This window comes from Bos mutus, chromosome 27, assembly GCF_027580195.1.
Source record: "Bos mutus isolate GX-2022 chromosome 27, NWIPB_WYAK_1.1, whole genome shotgun sequence".
Lineage (NCBI taxonomy): Eukaryota > Metazoa > Chordata > Mammalia > Artiodactyla > Bovidae > Bos > Bos mutus.
Window position 1 is genome coordinate 5,338,643 of NC_091643.1, and position 21,922 is coordinate 5,360,564.

At 53.6% G+C, this 21,922-nt stretch overlaps 1 protein-coding gene across 8 annotated transcripts in view; it reads left to right on the forward strand.

Moving 5' to 3' along the window:
- Positions 1–21,922, forward strand: part of RARB (retinoic acid receptor beta) — a 447,193-nt gene that overhangs the window by 422,089 nt on the left and 3,182 nt on the right. For all 8 annotated transcript variants that reach the window (XM_070364222.1, XM_070364220.1, XM_070364223.1 and 5 more), the window contains one exon: positions 4,811–4,987. In XM_070364222.1, the coding sequence (XP_070220323.1) occupies positions 4,811–4,987 (177 nt within the window). The remainder of the gene's footprint in view (positions 1–4,810; positions 4,988–21,922) is intronic.

Here is a 21,922-nt window from a genome sequence, read left to right on the forward strand (position 1 = left end):
AAAAGAGTGAGTGAGGCGCCCGCAGGCTGTGTGGTCAGTGGCACCAGCTTCTGAAGACCTGGCCCTGGACTTGGACGCAGGTCCCCTGGCGGACCTGCCGACAAGAGGAACCGAGAGCCTGCTTCCCCCGCGGCTAGCTCACAGAGCACCTGGTGGCCCTTGAAGTGCAGGTTCTCGTTCAGCAGGTGTGGCTCCCAGGTGCCGCTGGGCTGCAGACCACACTCCTGAGTAGCAGAGGCCACAAATGCACTTCGAGTAGCGAGACCCAGCATGACGTTCTGGGCCCGGCGCCCCATGCCGTGGCGTCAGGGAGAAGAGATGCTGGCCCGTCTGGGAAGGGACTGACCTGGCCTGGCCTACTGCTGACCTAGTAAACAAGTCCCCTTGAGCTCAGGGTACCATCCGGCCCAGAACACATGCAGGATGGGCGGCGTTGGGAGGTTTGAGGTCAGCCCTGGAGGGGAAGCAGGGCCAGAGACCTGGGTGATGCTCTGAACTGGGAACCAGGTGTGTACGGTTTAAATCCTGCTTAACCACCAGGCAGCAGTGTGACTGTGTGCTCGGTACTTGGCTTCCCTCAGCCTCAATTTTGGGTTTCAGAGAAGTCCATAGTTTGTGATTAGGGATCTTTATTACCGTTATCATCATCGTTGTTATAGCTGATACTCAGCATTTACTCTGTGCCAAGGGCCATACCGAGTCTCTGCCTTGTGAATTCTTTGATTCCTTCCAAGGCCTCCTTGAGGCCGGCACAAGGGCCCCGTGTCTCAGAGGAGTAAGTCTCTTTCCCCACGTCGCATAGATACCAAGTGGCCTTACACACGGGCAGTCTGACTCCAAGGCAGCTCTTTTAACCCCAGACAGTACCCTGCACCTCAGGAGGGTAGGTGACCAGGCAGGATGGAGGCAGGAGCCCTTGGGCGTCTCTGTAGGAAGAGGGGCTGTTATCCTTAAATCAGACCTTTCGCTCCAGAAGACAGAGTAAAAGAGAACAGTCAGAGCAGGAACAGTCAGAGCAGGGAGAGCTTCCTGGAGGTGGAAGCTTTTGAGCCAGGTCAAGCGGTGAGAGACAGTTGAGGGGTCCCTTGTGTACATTCGGGGCCCCAGCCCTCTACTGCTGGCAGGGCTGTCTTTGGGTGGCCTCGTCCGTCTTGCAGACCCTGACTCACCTGATCATCAGGTAAAGTGGCGGCACTCTGGTCTGGAGGGCAAGGCACACACAAGTACGGATGGCACTTGCCCTTCTAGAGCACGTGGCCTGGGACCAGACCTCACCGCAGGACGGTCCTGTCTGTGGTTGGCGCACCAGGACTTGGGTGGGCCTCTCTGGGCCCTTCCCCACCTCCCTCCTGGGGAGCCTCTCCTTTGGGATGCTCTTTGGGCCTGAGGTCTGATCCACCTGCTTCCAGGCCGGGGGGTGCTGCTGCCCTGCTCTGTGCGGGCCCAGCCCGCCCGCCATCACAGTGGCTCACACAGCAGGCCCACCACCCACCTCAAGGCTTTGTGCGGCTGCGGGGTGAGTGTGGTACACACGGGGGGTTGGAGGGGGGGTGATGGACACTCCTGGGAGCAACTCCCGCCCGATGGCAGAGAATGACCAGCCCGCTGAGCTCCCCAGCAGGGTGGAGCCCCCTCCCACAGCCCTCCCCTCCCCCATGCTGCCCGGAATTTCTGCTCAAAGGAGCTGCTTGTGTTCGATTCCTAGTCTCAGGGTCTGCTCTCGGCCCCAGACAGGGCTTCCCCAAGAGCCTCCAGCACCCCTTTTTGTGCCTCTTTGGATCCAGCAGGGAATGTGGCTGTTAAGTCCCATCTCCAGGGGGCACCCCTAACCTCGGGGTGGCCTGATCCCTTGCCGAAGCCGCCCCAGAGCACAGGATCTAGTTCCGTTTTTACTGTAAGTGACTTCCAGGCTTTTCTGGACGTAGGTGCAGGAGTAAATAACAGCAGGCATGATGCATTCTTTGCAGCTTCTTGGTTCTGAGATGAGGTCTTTCTATAAAGAACTTTCCTACAGGCAACAGCTCCCACTGCGAGGGGACTTCGTGCACCTTCGCCAAGCTGGCACCCCCGTCAGACGCCTGTGGCAGAAGTGGGCGGAGAGGAATTAACAGGGCAGCTAGCTGCCCATCTCCAGATCCCTGAAAAAGTGGCTCCTTCTCTTCCCTAACTCAGGAAGATTTGGGACCCTAGTCAGGGCCCAGGAGGCTATGGGAGGGAAGTGCAAGAAGCTGGCCCCCACTCTCCACGCCCAGGCCTGGGCTGGTGCTGCATTCCTTGGGGAGACTTCTGACCCCTCCCCAAAAACAAAGCGAGGAGGAAGTCCTTGTGGGGGCAGAGCAGTGGATGACCCGCCCTCCAAAGAGGAAACAGCCCAGCACCAGGATGTTTGCTCTGCTTCCTTACTGAGCATCGCCATGGCATCCAGGTCTTAGGGTCTCTGAGGCCCAGGTTCAAGCCTTTCCCGGGTTGCTTGGGAGCTCTGTGACCTTGGAGCCCTGCTGGAGCCCAGCCGCTCGGCTGTGTTTTGGGACTTAGAGCGGGGGCTGCCTCGTAGGGCTGCCGAGGAGGTTAAAGGAGGGACGCGTTCGTGACTTTGCAGCGCAGAGACGAGGTGCGCAGGGCTCCCCATCCAGACCTGTGTGGCTTTCTCACTGTGTGTGGCCTCCGCCGGACAGAGGTGATCTCCAGTTGTTCCTGGCTTTTCCCTCCTCGCAGGCCCCAGGAGTGCAGGCTGCCCTTCCAGGCCTCGGGGGTGTGGGGAGGGGAGCAGTGTGGCTCCGTGAGAAGACCTTAGTCCACTCGGAGAAGGAGCGCGGGCCGCGGAGCACCCCGGGTGTCCAGGAGGAGCAGCGGCCACACTCCATTCGGCAGCTGGTGCCCCGAGGCCATGCCCTGCCCTCCAGCAGGGCCCCTGATTGCTGAGACCACCAGGCTGGCCAGAGGGGTACCTCCAGGCTCCTGTCCCAGCCCAGGCATCTTAGAAGGGGGTCTGGGAGCACCCCTGAAACATCGCCTTCAGGGAGATCTTGCCCCATCTCCCTTGCTTCTCGCCAGCTGTCCTAGGGGGCCCTCCCCCGCCCCCCCAGAGTGGCGGGGCTGGCGGAAGCGCCCAGGTCTGAGGACCACACAGCATGTGCGTTGGGGTCTCTGTGCCCCGTCCTCCTACGGACGGACGTGCCGGCTGCTTGTTCACTGAGTCTCTGGACCGCAGGGAGCTACAGCGCGTCACGCCCTCACCATGGGGAGGCCTGGCATCTTCCAGTCTCCGGGGTTTCTAGTCAGGAGACAGGCTCCTGGAGACAAAGTCCAGGCTCGCTGGGCCTTAGCTCTGCAGGTGGGTGGCGATCTGCCCACCAGGGGAGAGCTCCTGAGAGTTAGAGGGAATTTGTCGTCCAGCACTGGAAAGGAGCCTGGCTCCAGGGAAGCCCAGAGAAGGGCCCGCCCCCGTGTCACCCTCCCACGGCCAGACAGAGCGCCGAGCACGCCGAGGGACGGGTGCAGAGGCCCCCACTGCCCGTGTGCACTGTGTCCCCAGATCCGCAGGGACAGGGCGGTGAGCGGGACCGCGGCCTCCGCCTGCATCAGGCCTCTGAGCGCCCCTCACACACGGCTCCCTTGCAGCTCCAAACCAGCCTTCACAAGCAGAGCCCCGTGTATAGACTCGGTGAGCTGAGGGGCCAGCGCTCTGGGTTGGTGGTGTGTCCCAGGGCGTCCGGGGCCCAAGCCCCAGCCTCGACCTTGCCTCTCCCTGCCTGCCAGGTCCCCCCGGCCAGCCTCATCCTCACTTCGGGAAGCTCCTCACCCAGTGATGCACTCAGATGTTTGAGCGCCCCTGCTGAGCGCCGGGCAGTGCGGCCCCTAGGGACAGGGCGGTGTGTCAGGGCTGAGGGCTGGGAGCGCAGGCCTGAAACGCAGGCAGCCCCTGTGGGGGTTGTCACAGAGCAGCTGGGTGAGCCCAGCTGTGCCCAGACTGGGGGGCGAGGGGTGCACCCCAGGGCAGTGCAGGCCAGCAGGAGGGGCGGCCTGGGGAGAGAGCCTGAGGCCGGGCCCCACTGTGCGTCTTCCCTGGGACAGAGGGATCTGGGGAAGGCAAGTCAGCTAGACAGCCTTGCAGGCCTCAGGGAAGACTTTGCCTTCTAGCCTGAGTGAGATGAGACATCTTTGAGCAGCACCGTGACTCGCTGTGACTTAGGCTTTAAAAGGATAACCACATTCCTTTGGTTAAAGAACGTGCTGTGAGGAGGCCAGGGTGGAGTGAGGAGGTCCAGGCAGGAGGTGATGGGGGCCGTGGGGCGTGACCCCTTCTCCAGGTCCTGACACCTCTCTGCGAGGGGAATGTGAAACTCTCACCCCTAGTGCATCTTAACGCATAACTCGACATCAGGTAGACGTGTTCCTGTTGCAGGTGATAGAAACAAAACGCAAATCCACTTAGACTAAACGATAAAACCCTGGTGTGGTCAGGCGAGGCTGGATGCAGCAGCTCGGTGTCCCCAGGAAGGGCCCTCTGCCTGTGGTTGTCCTGGGTCAGGTGGAGCTGTTGGTTCATCAGATTACAAAGCGGTGCCGCTGCCGCCTCCCATCCCTTCATTCACTGGCTGGAGTATTTGCTAAAGAGAGCTTTTCCACTACTCGGTTATCATTTAAAAAAGATGAATCTAAGCTTTAAAAAGTCAACTACCAACAACCCCCCTGCCCCCAGCCCCAAGGCTCCCTGGTGAAGACTGAATCGTCCGCATGTTCTGAAGAAGCCGGGTTCAGTCCCCTGCCTTCCACAGCTAGCCTTGACCCCGTTTTCTCTCCCCCTTAGAATTCCAGCGCTGACCATCGAGTCCGGCTGGACCTGGGCCTCTGGGACAAATTCAGTGAGCTGGCCACCAAGTGCATTATTAAGATCGTGGAGTTTGCCAAACGCCTGCCAGGTTTCACCGGCCTGACCATCGCAGACCAGATCACTCTGCTGAAGGCCGCCTGCCTCGACATCCTGGTACGTGGGCTCCGCACCCGCTGTCGGGGTGAGTGGGGAGGAGGGGCTGGGGTGCCCAGGGGACCCCCAGGGGCTCTGGGTCCGCTGCCTGACCGCCACAGGCTCCCCCAGAGCTGGGCAGCACCACCTACTCCCCCTGGGGTGGGGGCCCCTCTGGGTGGCCTGGGAAAGGGCCCGCAGCCCCGCACTGTGGCTTCTGGGCCTTGGAGGTGTGCGGGCCTGTCATGCCCATCCTCTGCCCAGCGCTGGCCGGGCCAGCGCCCTTGGGCAGGGAAGCGGTGGAGGTGCGTGGTGTGCGGGGTCTCTGGAGGAAGTCGAATGCGGGGAGTGTGACATGAGCTTTCAAGGTGCTTTGAAAGCATCGATTTTTCTTTGTGTTACACCTTGGCTAGCTTCGGGTATAAACAGTTCTGCAAAGCAAATCCACTTACTGTAATTAGACACACCTGCACAGCCCTTCTCAGGAGGAGGAGGACTCAGTCCAATCGTGCAGGATGCACGAGTGTGTGTGTGACTCCTCGGGGAGCCGGATCTCTCCAAGAGTGGTAATGGTTACTCTGGAACCTGCGGCGGCCAGGGATCCTTTGAGTGTGTGTGATGTTTCTTATGAAATCAGAGGGTCTTGGATGACCCTAGAAACGTTCAGGACAATGAAACATCTGAGCTGGGCTGCCTGTCTCGCGCCCACGCCTGTACTTGGTAAAGCTCAGCTCTCCTGACCGGGTGGGCGGAGACCAGTGTCTTCCGGGCAGGGGGCCGGGGAGCTCCTGGTGCCTCCGAGGTCAGTGCAGGGGTGAGGCTCCAGGGCACGAGCGGGGCGTTCTGGCGTGGACGCGAGGATGGAGCCCCGTGGGCCCCTGGGTCCCGGTGCTGGGGGCAGGTCTGGAGGACTGACCCCGGTGCTGAACATGTCGGCCTGGGAGACCGTCAACCCCCCAGGCAGCCCGGGACTGGGGTCCTGACCCCGCGGGCCCGGCGCCTCCGGGCTTCGCTCTCCCGGCTTCCAGGCCTCCCTTTTGTCCAGGTGCTGCTCCCTCTGTTTGCCTGGGGGCCCACGCGTCAGCCCTTCTCCTTGGAGTCAGGAGGGATGGGAGCCACTTTCCGTGGCCTGTCCTGGCCTCAGTTTACCCATGTGTAGGGCAGGCATGAGGTCACCCGGGAGGGCCTTCACGGGGTCATGCAGTCCTGGGCAGAGCGTGGACCGGCCCGGGGCTCGGCCAGCGGCGGCGAGGCTGTGAGGCCTGCTGGCGGCTACAGGCTCTGGGCCGGACTCAGGCCGCCTTCCATCACGCTCTCCTGGCCTCTTGGTTGCGGCATGGTGTTGGGGTGTGGCAGGTGGGGGGTAAGCTCTAGCAGGGCCGAAGGAGACGGGCAGACGGGATGCTCACGGTCCGAGGCCACGCGTCGTCTGGCGGGGACCGCCCCCGTGATGCCCGGCGCCATTTGGGGCTCATGGGTCCATCCAGGGAGGCGCGTTCCTGTGCGGGGTCTCGGTGGAGATGGGATCGCAGCCCACGAGGAGCAGCTCTGTGCATGGAGGCCTGGCTCCCTGTGAGAAGGGCCTCAGCCTGCTGGCCTTGAAGCGGTGAGGAGGGATGAAGAGGATGGAGCTCTGTGCTCTGTTGTTGCTCAGGTGCCGAGTCGTGTCCGACCCGGCGACTCCCTGGATGGCAGACCCCAGGCCCCTGTGTCCTCCACTGTCTCCTGGCGCCGTTCAAACTCTGTCCTTAGAGACTCCTCCGCGGTGAGGCTGTCGAGAGAACCGAGGGTCCTTGTCTGCAAACCCTTGGCTCAGTCCCCGCACTTAGTACGCGCCTTGCCTTTGGCCATCAGGCCCTCCTCACCAGCACCGTCGCCTGTAAGCCCAGTGTGTCTGTGAGCCTCTCAGACGCGTGTGTGCACAGACATCCACACGCGTTGTCTTGAGCTGTGCTCCCAGGACTGCATGGAGGCGGCCGGTCTGAGAGCTGCGATTATATAGGAAGCTTGGTTTCAGACTTAGCGCTTAGTAACGTGAAATATTTCCCATCTGATTTTTTAAGTTGATAACATGTTAAAACAGTATGTTGGGTCTCTTGGGTTAACTAAAACATTAGATCTTTTAAAATATTTTATAATGGAACATAGATGGTTGGATGGCATCATCGACTCAATGGACGTGAGTTCAAGCAATGACAGGAGACACTGAGGGCAGAGGAGCCTGGGATCTGCCGTCCGGGGGTCGCAGAGTCGGACACGACTTGGCGACCGAGCAACAGTAGTTGATTTGCAATGTTCTGTCGTTTCAGGCGCGCAGTGAGGTGATCCAGCTATACGTGTCTCTCTCCTCTTTTCCCAGATTTTTTCCACATAGGTTATTGCAGAACTCTGAGTAGAGTTCCCTCTGCTACACAGGAGATCCTTGTTGATTCTATACAGTAGTGTGCACATGTTCACACAAACTCCTAACTCATCGCTCTCCTCCGCTTCCCCCCATGGTAACTGTAAGGTTTTTTCCTCCGAAGTCTGTGAGTCTGGTTCTGTTCTGTAAATAAGTTCTTTGGTATCATAGTTTAGATTCCACTTTTAAGTGATACCCTGTGACATTTTTCATTCTCTGACTTATTTCACTTAGTGTGATCATCTCTAGGTCCATCCATGTTCCTGCAAATGGCATTATTTTTTAAATGGCTGAATAGTATTCCATTGTATACATATGTACCACATCTTTATCCATTCACCTGTCAACGGATACAGGTTGCTCCCATGTCTTGGCTGTTACAGTGCTGCTTTGAGCATAAGGGTGCATGTATCTTTTCGAATTATGGTTTTCTCTGGATATACCTCAGGAATGGGGCTGCTAGATCATATGGTAGGTCTGTTTTTAGTTTCTTAAGGACCTTCCACACTGTTCTCCAGGGTGGGTGCACCAGTTTACATTCCCTCCTACAGTGAAGGAGGGTTCCCGTCTCTCTGCACCCTCTCCAGCATTTATTGTTTGTGGAATTTTTTGATGATAGCCGTTCTGGTTGGTGTGAGGTGATGTTAATATCTCATTGTAGCTTTGCTTTGCGTTTTTCAATAATCAGCAGGTGTCAAGCATCATTCCACGTGCCTGCTCGCCATCTGTGCGTCTTCTTTGGAGAGATGTCTGTTCAGGTCTTCTGCCTGTTTGTTGAGTGGGTTGTTTGTTTTGAAGCTGTTAAGTATCGTGAACTGTTGCTAAATTCCAGGGACTGTTCCCTTGTCAGTCACATCATTTGCAGATATTTTCTCCCAGCCTGTGGGGTGTCTTTTCATTTTGTTTATTGTTTCTTTTGCTGTGCAGAAGCTTTTGAGTAGGTGCTATTTGTTTATTTTCATTGTTATTTCCATTATTCTGGGAGATGGATCAAAAAAGATACTGTTGCAGTTTTATATCAGAGAGTGTTCTGTCTGTGTTTTTCTGTAGGAGATTTAAGTGTCTAGTCTCAGATTTAGGTCTTTAATCCGTTTTGAGCTTATTTTTGTGTGTAGTGTTAAAGAATGATCTGATTTCTTTTTTTTTTTTTTTGTATGTAACTGTTCAGGTTTCTCTGCACCGTTTGTTGAAGAGGCTGTTTTTCCAACACTGTGTAGCCTTGTCTCCTTTGTCATCGATGCATTGATGACGGGGCGTGGTTTATTTCCGGGCTTTGTATTCTGTTCCATTCATCTTTATTTCTGTTTTGTGCCAGAAAATGCTGCTTTTGATGACTGTAGCTCTGTAGTGTAGTCTGAAGACAGGGGCCTGATTCTTCCTGCTCCATTTTTCTTTTTCAAGATTGCTTTGGCTTCTGGGTTTTGTGTGTTTCTGTACAGATTTTTAGGGATTTTTTTTATTCTAGTTCTGTGAAAAATACTACTGGTAATTTCACAGGGATTGTGTTGAATCTGTGGATTGCCGTGACTAGTATATTTCATTGTGACAGTTTTGATTCTTCCAGTCCAAGCATGTGGTATGTCTTTCCATCCGTGTATCATCATCAGTTTTGTCCATCAGCGTCTTACAGGTATCGGGATATGGGTCTTTGGCCTCCTTAGATACTAGGTGTATTCCTAGGCATTTTATTATTTTTGTTGCAGGGCTAAATGGGACTGTTTCCCTAATTTCTCTTCCCGATCTTTCATTATTAGTGTGCAGATACGCAAGAGATTTCTGTGTATCTCTTTTGTACATGCACCTCACTGCATTTATCGATGAGCTCCAGGAGGTTTCTGGAAGCTGCCTTAGGATTTTGTGTGTATAGTGTCATGTCATCTGCAGATATTGAAAAATCCTTACATCTCTGATAAATCCCCGTTGACATGGTGTATGATCCTTTACATGTATTGTTGGATTCGGTTCGCTGGTGTTTTGTTGAGGATTTTTGTATCTTGTGTTCATCAGGACTGTCAGCCTGTGCTTTTCCTTTCCTGTGACATCACACCTGGTTTTGGTATCAAGGTGATGGTGGCCTTGTGGAGCGAGTTGGGCAGCGTTCTGTCCTCTGAAACTTTGGGGAAGAGCTTCAGAAGGATAGGCATTAACTTTCCTCCTAATGTTTGGTAGAATTTGCCTGCAAAGCCATCTGGTCCTAGACTCTTGTTTGTTGAAAGTTGTTAAGTTTCAGCTTCAGGATGTCTGACTGATTGGTCTGTTCATATTTTCTCTCTCTTCCTACCTCGTTCCGTCTTCCTTTCTTCTTGGAGTTTGTCAGTTTCTTCTGGGTTGTCAGTTTTATCAGTGTCTAGTTGCTTGTGATGATAATCTCTTACGAGTATTTCTCTGCACTGTACCTTCTCTTTTTTCATTTCTGATTTCATTTCTTCTTTTTTTTGGATGAATGTGCCTAAAGGTTTATCAGTTTTCTTTATCTTCTCAAAGAAATGGCTTTTTGGCTTCATTGACCTTTGCTGGTTTTTTGTTCATTTCTATTTTTTCTCTCTTGCTCTATGATTTTTTCAAACTTTGAGGTTTTGTTGTTGTTCTTTGTCTAACTGCTCTAGGTATAAGATTGGGTTGTTTGAGGGGGTTTTTGTTGGTTTCTTGAGGTACGTTTGTATTGCTGTAAACTTCCTCTTAGAACTGCTCTTGCTGCATCCTGGAGGTTTTCTGGGCTGTGATGTTTTCATTTTCACTCATCTCTAGGAATCTTTTGGTTTCCTCTTTGATTTCTTCAGCAATCCGTTGTGTGTTTAGTAACATATTGTTTAGCCTCCAGGTTTCTGTGCATTTTACAGTTTTTTTCTTGTAGTTGATTTCTGATCTCATAGAGTTGTGGTCAGAGAAGATGCTTGATATGCTTTCAGTTTTCTTGAGTCTGCATAGGTTTGCTTTGTGACCCAGCGTGTGATCTGTTCTGGAGAATGTTCCTTGTACACTTGGGAAAAATGTGTGTTTGCTGATTCTGGATTAAATGCTCTATGAATATTGATTAAGTCCATCTGGTTTAATGTGTCATTTAAAGCCTGTGTTTCATTGTTGATTTTGGTGTTAGGTGATCTGTCCGTTGATGAAGCTGGGGTGTTAAAGTCCCCACTATTACTGAGTTACTGTCGGTTTTCCCTTTTATGGCTCTTAGTATTTGCATAATATATTGATGTGCTCCTGTGGTGGATATATAGTTACAGTTATATTTTCTTGTTGATCCTTGTGATCATTATGCAGTATCTCTTTTTGTCTCTTATAAGTCTTTATCTTAAAGTCTATTTGTAGGATTTCCCTGGCAGTCCAGTGGTTAAGAATCCGCCTTGCAGTGCAGGGCACATGGGTTCGCTCCCTGTTTGGGGAACTAAGATCCCACGTGCTGCAGAGCACCTGAGCCTGCCGGCCACAACTGCCGGGCCCGCGTGCCACAGCTGACGGCTGGGGCAGCCCGAGAAGCACATTTGAGAAAAGAAAGTCTGTTTGTCTGATAGGAGTGTTGCTCCTTGAGCTTTCTTTCGATTTCTGTTTGCATGGAGTACATTTTCCTATATTTGAAGTGGGTCTCTTGTAGATTAAATGCTCCAACCAAAAGACACAGACTGGCCGAAATGGATCAAAAAGAAATCAGTCCTGAATATTCCCTGGAAGGACTGATGCTGAAGCTGAAGCTCCAATGCTTTGGCCACCTGATGCTAAGAGCTGACTCACTGGAAAAGACCCTGATGCTGGGAGGGATTGGGGGCAGGAGGAGAAGGGGACGACAGAGGATGAGATGGTTTGATGGCATCACTGACTCAATGGACCGGAGTTTGGGTGAACTCTGGGAGTTGGTGATGGACAGGGAGGCCTGGCATGCTGTGGTTCATGGGGTCGCAGAGTCGGACACGACTGAGCGACCGAGCTGAACAGCACTCAGTCTCTGCTGCTGTGTTCAGGCGTGCGAGGACCCTCTCTAGTGGCGGTGCACGGGCGTCTCTCGCTGCCAAGCACGGGCTCTCGGGCAGGTGGGCTTCGGTCGCTGGCGCTCACCAATGTCAGCAGTTGTGGCTCGCAGGCTCCAGGGTGTGGACTCGGCAGTGTGGTGCATGGCTTAGTTGGCCCACGGCGTGTGGGATCTTCTGGAGCCAGCCTTGGCAGGCGGTTTTAACCACTCTACCTGCAGGAAGGCCCCTTCTCTTGATTGATGATTAGCATTGTATTTGGATTCCTTTTTCTTTTTTGTGTATCTGTTGTAGATTTTTCTGTTTGCAATTACCACGAGTTTCTCTTTAAAAAAAAAGACAACTGAGTGTTCGGCTGCAGCAGGTTGGCTGCAGCACGGGGGCTGTGCGCTGTGCCCGCGGGCTCTCGTGTTTGGCTGCAGCGGGTTAGCTGCAGCACGGGGGCTGTGCGCCGCACCCGCGGGCTCTCTCTGTGTGGCCCACAGACTCGTGTGGTGTTTGGGCTCAGTACTTGTGGTGCGGGTGCTCAGTAGTTGCATCGCGTGGGCTTAGTGGCTCCACAGCGTATGAGATCTTGGTTCCCCTGTGCTGTGCTGAGTCAGTCATGGCCCCATGACTCAGTCTGCGACCCCATGGACTGTAGCCCACCAGGCTCCTCTGTCCATGGGATTCTGCAGGCCAGAACACTGCAGGGGGTGGCCACCACCAGGGATCAGACTGCGTCCTCTGCCTTGCGAGATGGACTCCTAACCAGTGGCCCACCAGGGAAGCCTCACTGTGAGGGTTTGACGTGGCATCTTCTGTAGAAACAAGGTTTGTGTGTTTCTTGAGCTGCGGGCCCTTTCATTTCAAATGCGTCAGCAGTCTCGTGTCTGCTCCCCTGGTTCCCGGTGCCTGGTTTGATGTCATTTCGTGTGGGGGTGATTTCCTACCTTTACTGTCTGTCTGCTTTTACTGGTAAGCATTTCCGTTCATAATTTCCCTGTTTGTAGTTTTGGCCTTTTCTTTTCCACTTGGAGAAGTTCCCTTCATATTTGTTACAAAGCTGGTTTGGTAATGCAGAATTCTCTTAGCTTCTACTTGTCTGTGACTCTTGATTTTTCCCTCAGACGTGAATGAGTGCCTTGCTGGGCGGGTCGTTCTTGGTTGTAGTTCTTCCCTTGATCACTCTGAAAATGTTGGCCACGCCCCCTGGCCCGCAGAGTTTCTGTTGAGAAATCTGCCGATACCCTCAGGGAGTTCCTTTGTGTGTTACTTGTTACTGTTCCTTTGTTGCTTTTAATATTTTTTCTTTGCCTTTGATTTTTGCTAATTTGATTACTACGGTCTCGACATGTTTCTCCTTGGGTTTATCCTGCCTGGGACGCTCTGTACTTTGTGGACCTGAGTATTTCTTTTCTCCTGTTATGGATATTCTCGGCTGTCACATCTTAAGATACTTTCTCGGGTCCATTCTCTCTTCTCCGTGCGAATGTTGGTGCCTTCAGTGTTGTTCCAGAGGTCTCTTTCTTCCTTCCCTTTTCCTTATTCTGCTCCACGGCAGGGATTTCCAGCATTCTGTGTTCCAGCTCACTTTATCTGGTCTTCCTCCTCGCTTATTCTGGTTTGATCCCCTCTAGTGTATTTTTCGCTCCAGGTATTGTTTATCTGCTTGTTTTCTCTTTATTTCTTCTGGGTGTTCGATAAACACTTGTTGCACCTTTTCTGTATTCCCGCCATTCTTCTTCTGAACTCGTGGGTCATCTTCACTATCATTATTCTGAGTTCTTTTTTTCTGTATTCCCGCCATTCTTCTTCTGAACTCGTGGGTCATCTTCACTATCATTATTCTGAGTTCTTTTTTTCTGTATTCCCACCATTCTTCTTCTGAACTCGTGGGTCATCTTCACTGTCTTTATTCTGAGTTCTTTTATGGGAGGTTGCCTGTCACCGCTTCACTTAGTCGTCGTTCTGGGGTTCCAGCTCCTTCCTTCCTTTGGGAACATTCCTTTGATGTCTCATTTTGTCTTAGCTTTCTGTGACTGTCTTTTCTGTTCCACGGGCTGCAGAATTGTCATTCTTGCTTCTGTCGTCTGTTCCCTGGTGGCTGAGGCTAGGAGGCTTGTCCTGGCTCCCTGATGGGACTCCACTGGCAGGCAGAATTGGGTCTTATCCCTCTGGCGGGAAGGACTGTGCTCAGGGAGACCTGAAGCTTGTCTGCTGATGGAGCGGGCCGTGTTCCCGTGCCGTGTTGCTTGGCCTTAGGTGACCCAGCACGGGCTCCTACGGGATGTTTGATGGGGCTGATGGCGGCCTTCGGGGGCATCATACCAGTGGGCACTTCCCAGAGTTGCTGCTGCCGCTGCCTTTGTCTCCGCAGTGAGCCTCAGACACGTGCCCTCCGCACCCCCCACAGCCTCCGCAGGGGACCTGCAGTGCCAGCCTCTCACGAGGCCACCGCTTTCCCCCCGGGGCCTGGGGTACACAGGTCCTCGTATGTGCCCTTCAGGAGTAGAGTCTCTGTCTCCCCCACTTGCGTGGAATTCCTGCAGTCACACCTGCTTTCCCTCAAAGCCGGATTCTCTGGGGGCCCCTCCTCCCATCGCCAGAGCCCCAGGCTGGGACGCCCGCGTGGGCTCGGGCCTCTCATGCCCGGGGGAGAGCTTCTCCAATGTGACTGTTTCCCAGTCTGTGCATTGCCCCCCCGGAGGGTAAGGGGTTGGTTTTATTGTGCTTCCTGCCCTTTCACTGTGGCTTCTTTGTCTTTGGGCATGGAGTATCTTTTTAATAGTTCCAGTGTGGTTTTTGCTTTTTGATGATGATCATTTTTCATCAGTTGCGATTTTGTTGGTGGTGTGAGAAGGGAATGAGCTCAGGTCCTTATACTCTGCCATCTGGAGCGGATCTGTTTTTGTATGTCTTTTTCTTCCCTACCTCTTTGGTTCCTTCTTTTGTGATGTGATGACTGCCTTTCTTGTCGTGTTCAGATTGCTTTTTCTTTTTTGTATGTGTTTATCTATTGTACAGCTCTGGTTTGTGGTTACCATGATGCTTTGCTACCGAAGTCTGTATGTAAGCAAGCTGTTTTCCGTTGCTGGTCTTCTAATTTCCGGTGCATCTCCAGTGTCCTGCATTTGTTCCCTCCTCCTCTCACAGTTGCTGGTTTTGATGTCATGTTCTGTGTGGGGGTGATTTCCTACCTGTATGCTTGCCTTTGCCGGTGAGTTTTTCTGTTCATAATTTTCATGTTTCTAGTTGCAGTGTTTAATTTTCTGCTTAGAGAAGTTCCTTTAGCGTTTGTTACAAAGCTGGTTTTGCTTGTCTGCAGAGCTTTTCATTTCTCTGCCAAATCTGAATGAGAGTCTTGCTGGGTAGAGTATTTTGGTTGCAGCTTCTTGCTTTTTGTGACCTTAAATACCTCATCCACTCCCTTCTGGTCCGCACAGTTTCTCCTTGAAGATAAACTGATAACCTTATGAGATTTCCCAGTGTGTTACTTTATTGCTTTTCCCTTTTTGCTTTTAATATTCTCTCTCTTCGTTTTTTCAGTTTGATCACCATGAGTCTTGGCATGTTCCTCCTTGAGTTTATCCTGCCTGAGGCTCTGCACTTCCTGGACTTGGGTGACTGTTTCCTTTCCAGCGTTATGAAATTTTTCAGCTATCACCTCTTCAGATATTTTCTCAGGTCTTTCCTCTCTCCTTGTGGGCCCCACATAATGAGAATGTTGGCAGATTTAGTGTTGTCCCAGGCCTCTTAGATTGTCCTCATCTCATTCCTTTTTCTTTATTCCATGGCAGTGATTTTGAACATTTAGTCTTCCAGTTTATTTATTCACTCTGCTCAGTTATTCTGCTGTTTATTCCTTCTAGTGTGTTTTATTTAATTGAAGGTTAATTGCTTTATAAAATTGTGTTGGTTTCTGCCAAACACCGACATGAATCAGCCACAGGTGTACATATGTCTCCTCCCCACCAAACCTCCATGCCACATCCCTCCCCATCCCACCCTCTAGGTTGACACAGAGCCCCAGTTTGCATTCCCTGAGGCATCCAGCACATCCCCGCTGGTTGGCTGTTCTACATGTGGTAAGTGTCCATGTTACTCTCTCCGTGCATCCCACCCTCTCCTTCCTGCCCCTACCGTGTCCATAAGTCTCTTCTCTGTGTCTGTGTTTCCATTGCTGCCCTGCAGATAACTTCATCAGTATAAACTTTCTAGATTCCATGTATTTGCATTAGTATATGATACTTGTTTTTGTCTCTCTGACTGACTTCATTCTGTATAACTGACTCTAGGTTCATCCACCTCCTCAGAACTGACTCAAATGCATTCCTTTTTAAGGCTGAGTAACATTTGATTGTATACACGTATCACAGCGTCTTCATCCGTTCACCTGTCGATGGACATCTGGGTTGTTTCCATGATCTTGGTATTGTAAATAGAGCTGCGGTGAACATTGGGGCACATGTGTCTTTTTCAGTTTTGGTTTCCTCAGGGTATATGCCTGGGAGTGGCATTGCTGGGTCATATGGTGGCTTTATTCTTAGTTTTTTTAAGGAATCTCCATACCGTCTTCCATAGTGGCTGTATCAATTTACATTCCCACCAGCAGTGCAAGAGCATTCCCTTTCCTCCACACCCTCTTCAGCATTTATTGTTTGTAGACTTTTTGATGAGGGCCATTCTGACTGGTGTGAGGTGATAGCTCATTGTAGTTTTGATTTGCGTTTCTCTAACAATGAGCGATGTTGAGCAACTTTTCGTGTTTGTTAGCCATCTGGATGTCTTCTTTGGAGAAATGTGTATTTAGGTCTTTTTTCCACTTTTTGACTGGGTTGTTTGTTTTTCTGGCGTTGAGTTGTATGAGCTGCTTGTATACTTTGGAAATTAATCCTTTGTCAGTTGCTTCATTTGCTATTATTTTTCCTCTTCTGAGGGTTGTCTTTCACCTTGTTAATAGTTTCCTTTGCTGTGCAGAAACTTTTTAAGCTTAATGAGGCCCCCCTTGTTTACTTTTGTTTTTATTAATCTAGGAGGTGGGTCATAGAGGGCCTTGCCTTGATTTATGTCATCAGGTGTTCTGCCTGTTTTGCTCTGAGAGTTGTGTAGTTGCTGCTCTTACATTTGGTCTTTAATCCATTTTGAGTTTGTCTTTGTGTAGGTGTTAGGAGGTGATCTGGTTTCATCTTCTGCATGTATCTGTCCAGCTTTCCCACCACCGCTTATTGAAGAGGCTGTCTTTGCCTCTTGTATATCGTCTATTCTTGCCTCCTTTGTCAAAAATAAGGCATCCATAGGTGCCTGGGTTCCTTTCTGGGTTTTCTCTCTTGTTCCATTGGTCTGCATTTCTGTTTTTGTGCCAGTACCATACTGTCTTGATGACTGTGGCTTTGTAGTATAGTCTGAAGTCAGTCCCTGACTTCTGGGAGGTTGATTCCTCCAGCTCAATTCTTCTTTCTCAAGATTGGTTTGGCTATTCGGGGTCTTTTGTGTTTCCATGTAAATTATGAAATATTTTTGTTCTGGTTCTCTGAAAAATACCATTGGTAATTTGAGAGGCATCACATTGAATCTGTAGATTGCATTTGGTAATATAGTCATTTTCATAGTATTGATTCTTCCAGCCCAGAAATGTGGAATCTCTCTCCATCTGTGTATGTCATCTTTGATTTCTTTAATCAGTGTCATAACTTTCTGTATACAGTTCTTTTGTCTCCTTAGGTAAGTTTATTCCTAGACATTTAATTCCTTTTGTTGCATTGGTGAATGGGATTGATTCCTTAATTTCTGTGATTTTTCATGGTTAGTATATAGAAATGCAAGTGATTTCTGGGTATTGATTTTGTATCCTCTAACTTTGCTAGATTCACTGATGAGCTCTAGTAATTTTCTGATACCATCTCTAGGGTTTTCTCTACAGTGTCATGTCCTCTGCAAACAGTGAGGCTTTAATTCTTCTTTTCCAACCTGGATTCCTTTCATTTTCTTCTCTGACTGCCGAAGCTAGGACTTCCCAAAACGATGTAAAGTAATGGTGAAATTGTGCACCTTGTGTTGTTCCTGATCTCAGAGGGAATGCTTTCAGTTTTTCACCATTAAGAATAATGTTTGCTGTAGGCTTATCATATATGGCCTTTACTATGTTGAGGTAGGTTCCTTCTGTGCCCATTTTTTGAAGAGTTTTTATCATAAATGTGTGCTGAATTTTGTCAAAGGCTTTTTCTGCATCTATTGGGATTATCATATCTTTCAATTTGTTATTATGGTGTATCACATCAATTTTGTGTATAGAATCCTTGCATCCTTCAGATAAACCCAAATTGATGATGGTGTATGAGGTTTGTAATGTGTTGTTGGAATCTGTCTGTTAGAATTTTGTTGAGGGGTTTTGCATTTGTGTTCATCGATACTGGCCCGTAACTTTGTGTTGTCTTTGTCCGACCTTCTAGTGTATTTTTCATTCCAGTTACTGTGTCGTACAGCTTTTTGTTGGTTAAATTTTCTAGGTCTCTGTTAAACGTGTTGTGTATTTTATTGGTCTATTCTTCCGTTCCTGAGATCTTGGACCATCTTGAGTACCATTACTCTGAATTCTTTTTCAGACACATTGCCTCTCTCTACCCCACTTGGTTATTTTTCTGGGGTTTCATCTTATTCCTTTGTCTGAGACATATTTCTCTGCCATCTTATTTTTGCCCAACTTTCTGGGTTTGTGGTCTCCATTCCTCAAGGCAGAACTGTAATTCTTCTGGGTTCTGGTGTCTTCCCCGTGGAGGGTGAGGTTGGTTCCGGGACTTGTGCAGCCCTCCTGGTGGGAAGGGTTGGAGCCTGCCCGCTGGGGGCGCAGCTGGGTCTTGGCCCTGTGGTGGGAGGACTATGTCAAGGGGTGCGTTTGAGGCAGCTGTGGGCTCAGCACCGGCCTGCCGCCGGTGGGGCTGTCCTCTTGCCCATCATTTGGCCTGAGGTGTCCCCGCACTGGAACCCGCCGGCCGCTGGGCAGGCCAGGCCTCAGTGCAGACGGCGGCCTCTGGGGGCGTCTGCTCTGGCGGGCGTCCCCGGTCCCTCTGCCCCCAGTGTCCTTGTGCCCCCGAGACCCTCTCAAGCAGCCCATGGTCTGGGCCCCGCTCCCGTGCAGTCTGCTTTCACTGGGTCTCAGTGCGCGCGCGCCTCGTGTGCCTCCACGAGCGGAGTCTCTGGTCCCCCCAGTCCTGTGGACTCCTTGCAATCCAGCCCCGCTGGCCTCCAAAGCCAGATGCTCCGGGGGCGGCTCCTCCCAGCGCCAGACCCCCGGGCTGGGCAGCGGACGTGGGACTCTGGTTGTTGTGAGAGAATCTCTGTGGCATCGTCGTCCAGCGTGTGGGTCGGTGCCCCTCCCGCAGAAAGGTGTGGGGTTCGTTTGTTCTGTGGAAGCACCCCTCCCACTGGTCACTGTGGCTGCTGCTTTGTCTTTGGAAGTGGAGTGTGTCTGTCAGGAGGCTCCAGTCCTCCAGCTGCTGGTTGTTCGCAGTTAGCTGTGACTCTGGCGCTTTCATGAGTGGAGGTGAGCCCGGGCCCCTTCTGCTCTGCGGACGTGTCTCCAGCCAGCTGACCCTTCAGTACCTGCCAGGCGCTGGGCCCCTGGCTGAACCGGTGGCCGCGACGCCAGGCGCCCACCGCGGCCTGTTAATCTCGCCTGGCGTGCCTCCCCGAGTGCTCTGAAAGCGGCTCCCGAGCCTGACCTCAGGCTGGGCAGGGAGGGCCGGGCTCCCCACCCCGCATTTCCTTCTCAGGCAGCCCTGCGCAGCAGGTCTCCCTGGGTGGCCCCTCCTGTGCACGGCGGCCTCATCACAGCGCAGCCCCCGTGGTTAGACGCTCCGGTCAGGACCTGCCCCCGATGGCCAGACAGACAGTGCAGAGAACGAGATGGTGAACGGGTGTTTTCTTTGCCAAAACACTTAGAAATTGCCAGATTCCATACGCCCCTTGCAGGGGGTTAGCAGGTGGAGAGGTTCCTCGATAAGTGAGTGAATGTTCGCTCGTCACCACCGTGTGGCTGCGTTGCCTGGTGCTGAGGGGACAGCAGGACATTCCCCATCTAAGGGTTCGCACTGTCACGCGGCAGTGATGGCCCCCGCCCCGAGCCAGCCAGCGCCACAGGGAGAAGCTGGGCGGGCCTCCTGCGGCTCAGGACGGGTGGAGGGAGCTGTGGGGGCGCAGGTCCAGGCTGCCGGGTCTGGGGGGTCTGGCCGGGAGGGCCGTGCGTGCTCACGCGGGGCAGGCGCATCCCGCTGTGTTCCCTGGGTGTGTGCTGTCCGTTGTCTGTGACCCTGTGTCGCTGCCCAAACTGAGCCCCTGAGGACAGTCTCGTCGCGCAGCCCCTGCTGTCGGGAGCTCATGGTGGGGCTCTCGGGGTGGGGGGGTGGCCATGGGTACTTGGGGGGCTGCCTCATCTGCAGGCCTGAGCAGGGCGGCCAATGCTTCCAGGCCGGCTCATCACACTTGCCTGGAGGCTGCGGCTGCTGCTGAGCAGAGGGCTGGGCTGCTGGGGACCCGGCAGCCGTCTCCCATGGCCTTGTCACAGGCTGGCCGTCCCCTGCGCCCCATCTCAGGGGCAGGGCACGGGCTGCGCCCCCTTTGCAGGCAGGCTCACATTCCACTCCCCAGAGGAGGAGCCACATAGAGTGGATTCAAACAGCCACGTGTGTTACACCTCAGCTTTTAAACAGTTTTATTTCATGTTTCAAAAACAATGGGGTGAAGTGGTATAAAATGGTAGTTTTAGGACGAGTGTTCCCTGCTCCCCGAGGCAGCGACGGTGCGTTGAGCCCCAGGTAGAGGATCAGCCGCCGGCAGACCTGCGTGGAGGGTCTCAGGCACAGCCGGTGTGGACACCTGGCAGGGCCGGGGAAGGTGGAGTCCGGGGTCTGGGGGCCCGCGGCACTGGGACGACTGCGGCCGGAGTCTGCACGCGGCTCTGCCCTGCCCTGCCCACCCGCGGGGCAGAGGAGGGGCGCGGACAGGCCGCCTGCCCGCCCCCAGGGCCCTGCTTGGCGCCCTGAGGAGGGCCAGAGCCCCTGCCACGAGGAGGGCTGGCCTCGCCCGCCTGTGAGCGCTGTGCCCCCGCCAGGCCACTGGTCCACAGGGGCTCTCAGACGAGGGGTGCCCACCCCAAGAAGGGCTTGGGTCTGCCGCCGGGGCTGTCGTGGGACGAGCCAGAGCCCCGGGCTGTGTCTCCGGGGCCCACGCCCTCCCCCGGCCCCTGCGTTCTCCCCTCCCAACGCCCGCTCTACTTGGTCAGTGGTGTTGACTCTCCGGGGAGAGAGGCCACAGGACAGAGTGGAATTGCTTCATCAGAACCGCTTGTCGTCTGGCCTGAGGAGCGAGGCCCTGCAGGGTGGAACGGGCCCGGGACGCTGCGTCTGAGCGTGGGTTTCGGGGGAGCCTTGGGCGCCTTGCAGACCCTGGGGGGCTCTTGTGCGCAGGAAGCTGCAGAGGCTGATCTGGTGCCTGTTGGTCCCACCGGAAGCGAGGGTAGAGGCCCCACGCCGTGAGCCTCTGTGGACTCAGGGACGCAGGTCCCCTCCTGCCGGGCACCGCCTGGCTTGTGCCCTCGGCCCACGCCTCGTCTCCTGGGGCTTCCTAGGGAGCGAAGGCCCGTCCCGTGACGTCCGGGCCCCTCCACGCTCTGACAGCAGGGCAGCTGCTGGCCTCAGTGGGAACGCCGTCTGAGCAAGCCCCTCCGGTGGTGTGACGGGGGCGCCATGCTCTGACTCAGGGCCACCGCTCCCGGGGGGGCCGGTCAGCACAGAGGGCCCCGCCGGCTGGGGGCGTGAAGCCAGCTCCCCAGAGGCGACCGGGTGCTGGGGGTCTGGGGGCGGAGGCTGAGCGCCCGGGACCCACATGCCCCAGGACTGGCTGGTGGCTGCAGGCCGGGGTGGCGGTGGTGCCTGCCTCTGGCAGATACTGCAGTTCAGTCCTTCACAGACAGCGCGGTGCCCTGACCGGAGGTGGAGTGACCTTGGCCAGCGGGGCTGCTTCTCCAGGAGACCCCGCCAGGCCTCCAGCTGAGCCCCTCCCCGCCGTGGGGCTGCCCTGCTCCCCCCGCTGCGCCCAGCCCTTCGCTGGCTCAGCCTGCCCCCTGGGGTCACGGTCTCGGGGCGGGGGTGCTCGGGGAGTCCCCCGGGTGGGGGGCCAGCTCAGTCCAGCCTTCCTGAGCCCAGAGCCCCTGGTCTGTAAGAAGCGTCGTCAGCCCGCCAGCTCCTCTGCTAGCATAAACGGAGAGCATGTGGAGCGCTGGCTTTGCGCTGGGCGCTTACAGTGTAAATCTTGGCCTTTTTTTGGTAGACTAAGCTCTTCAAAAAAAAATTGACTCTTCTTCCTCTTTCATCCCCAGCACCTGGCGCAGTGCCTGGGATATAAGTAGGTACTCAGTGAATGTTTACTTGAGTCAAATGAATCACTTTTAGCATAAACAGATATTTCTCAAAATTTCTTGTGTCCTATTTATTATTCCCTAAATAAGGTTTTGCCCTTGTTTTGACGTGTGTGGTCTTTTGGAGGAAGAGCTGGAGCAGCGATGGCACCCAAGGCGGGTGGGGTGGGGGGCTCATCCGCCCCAGAGCCCTT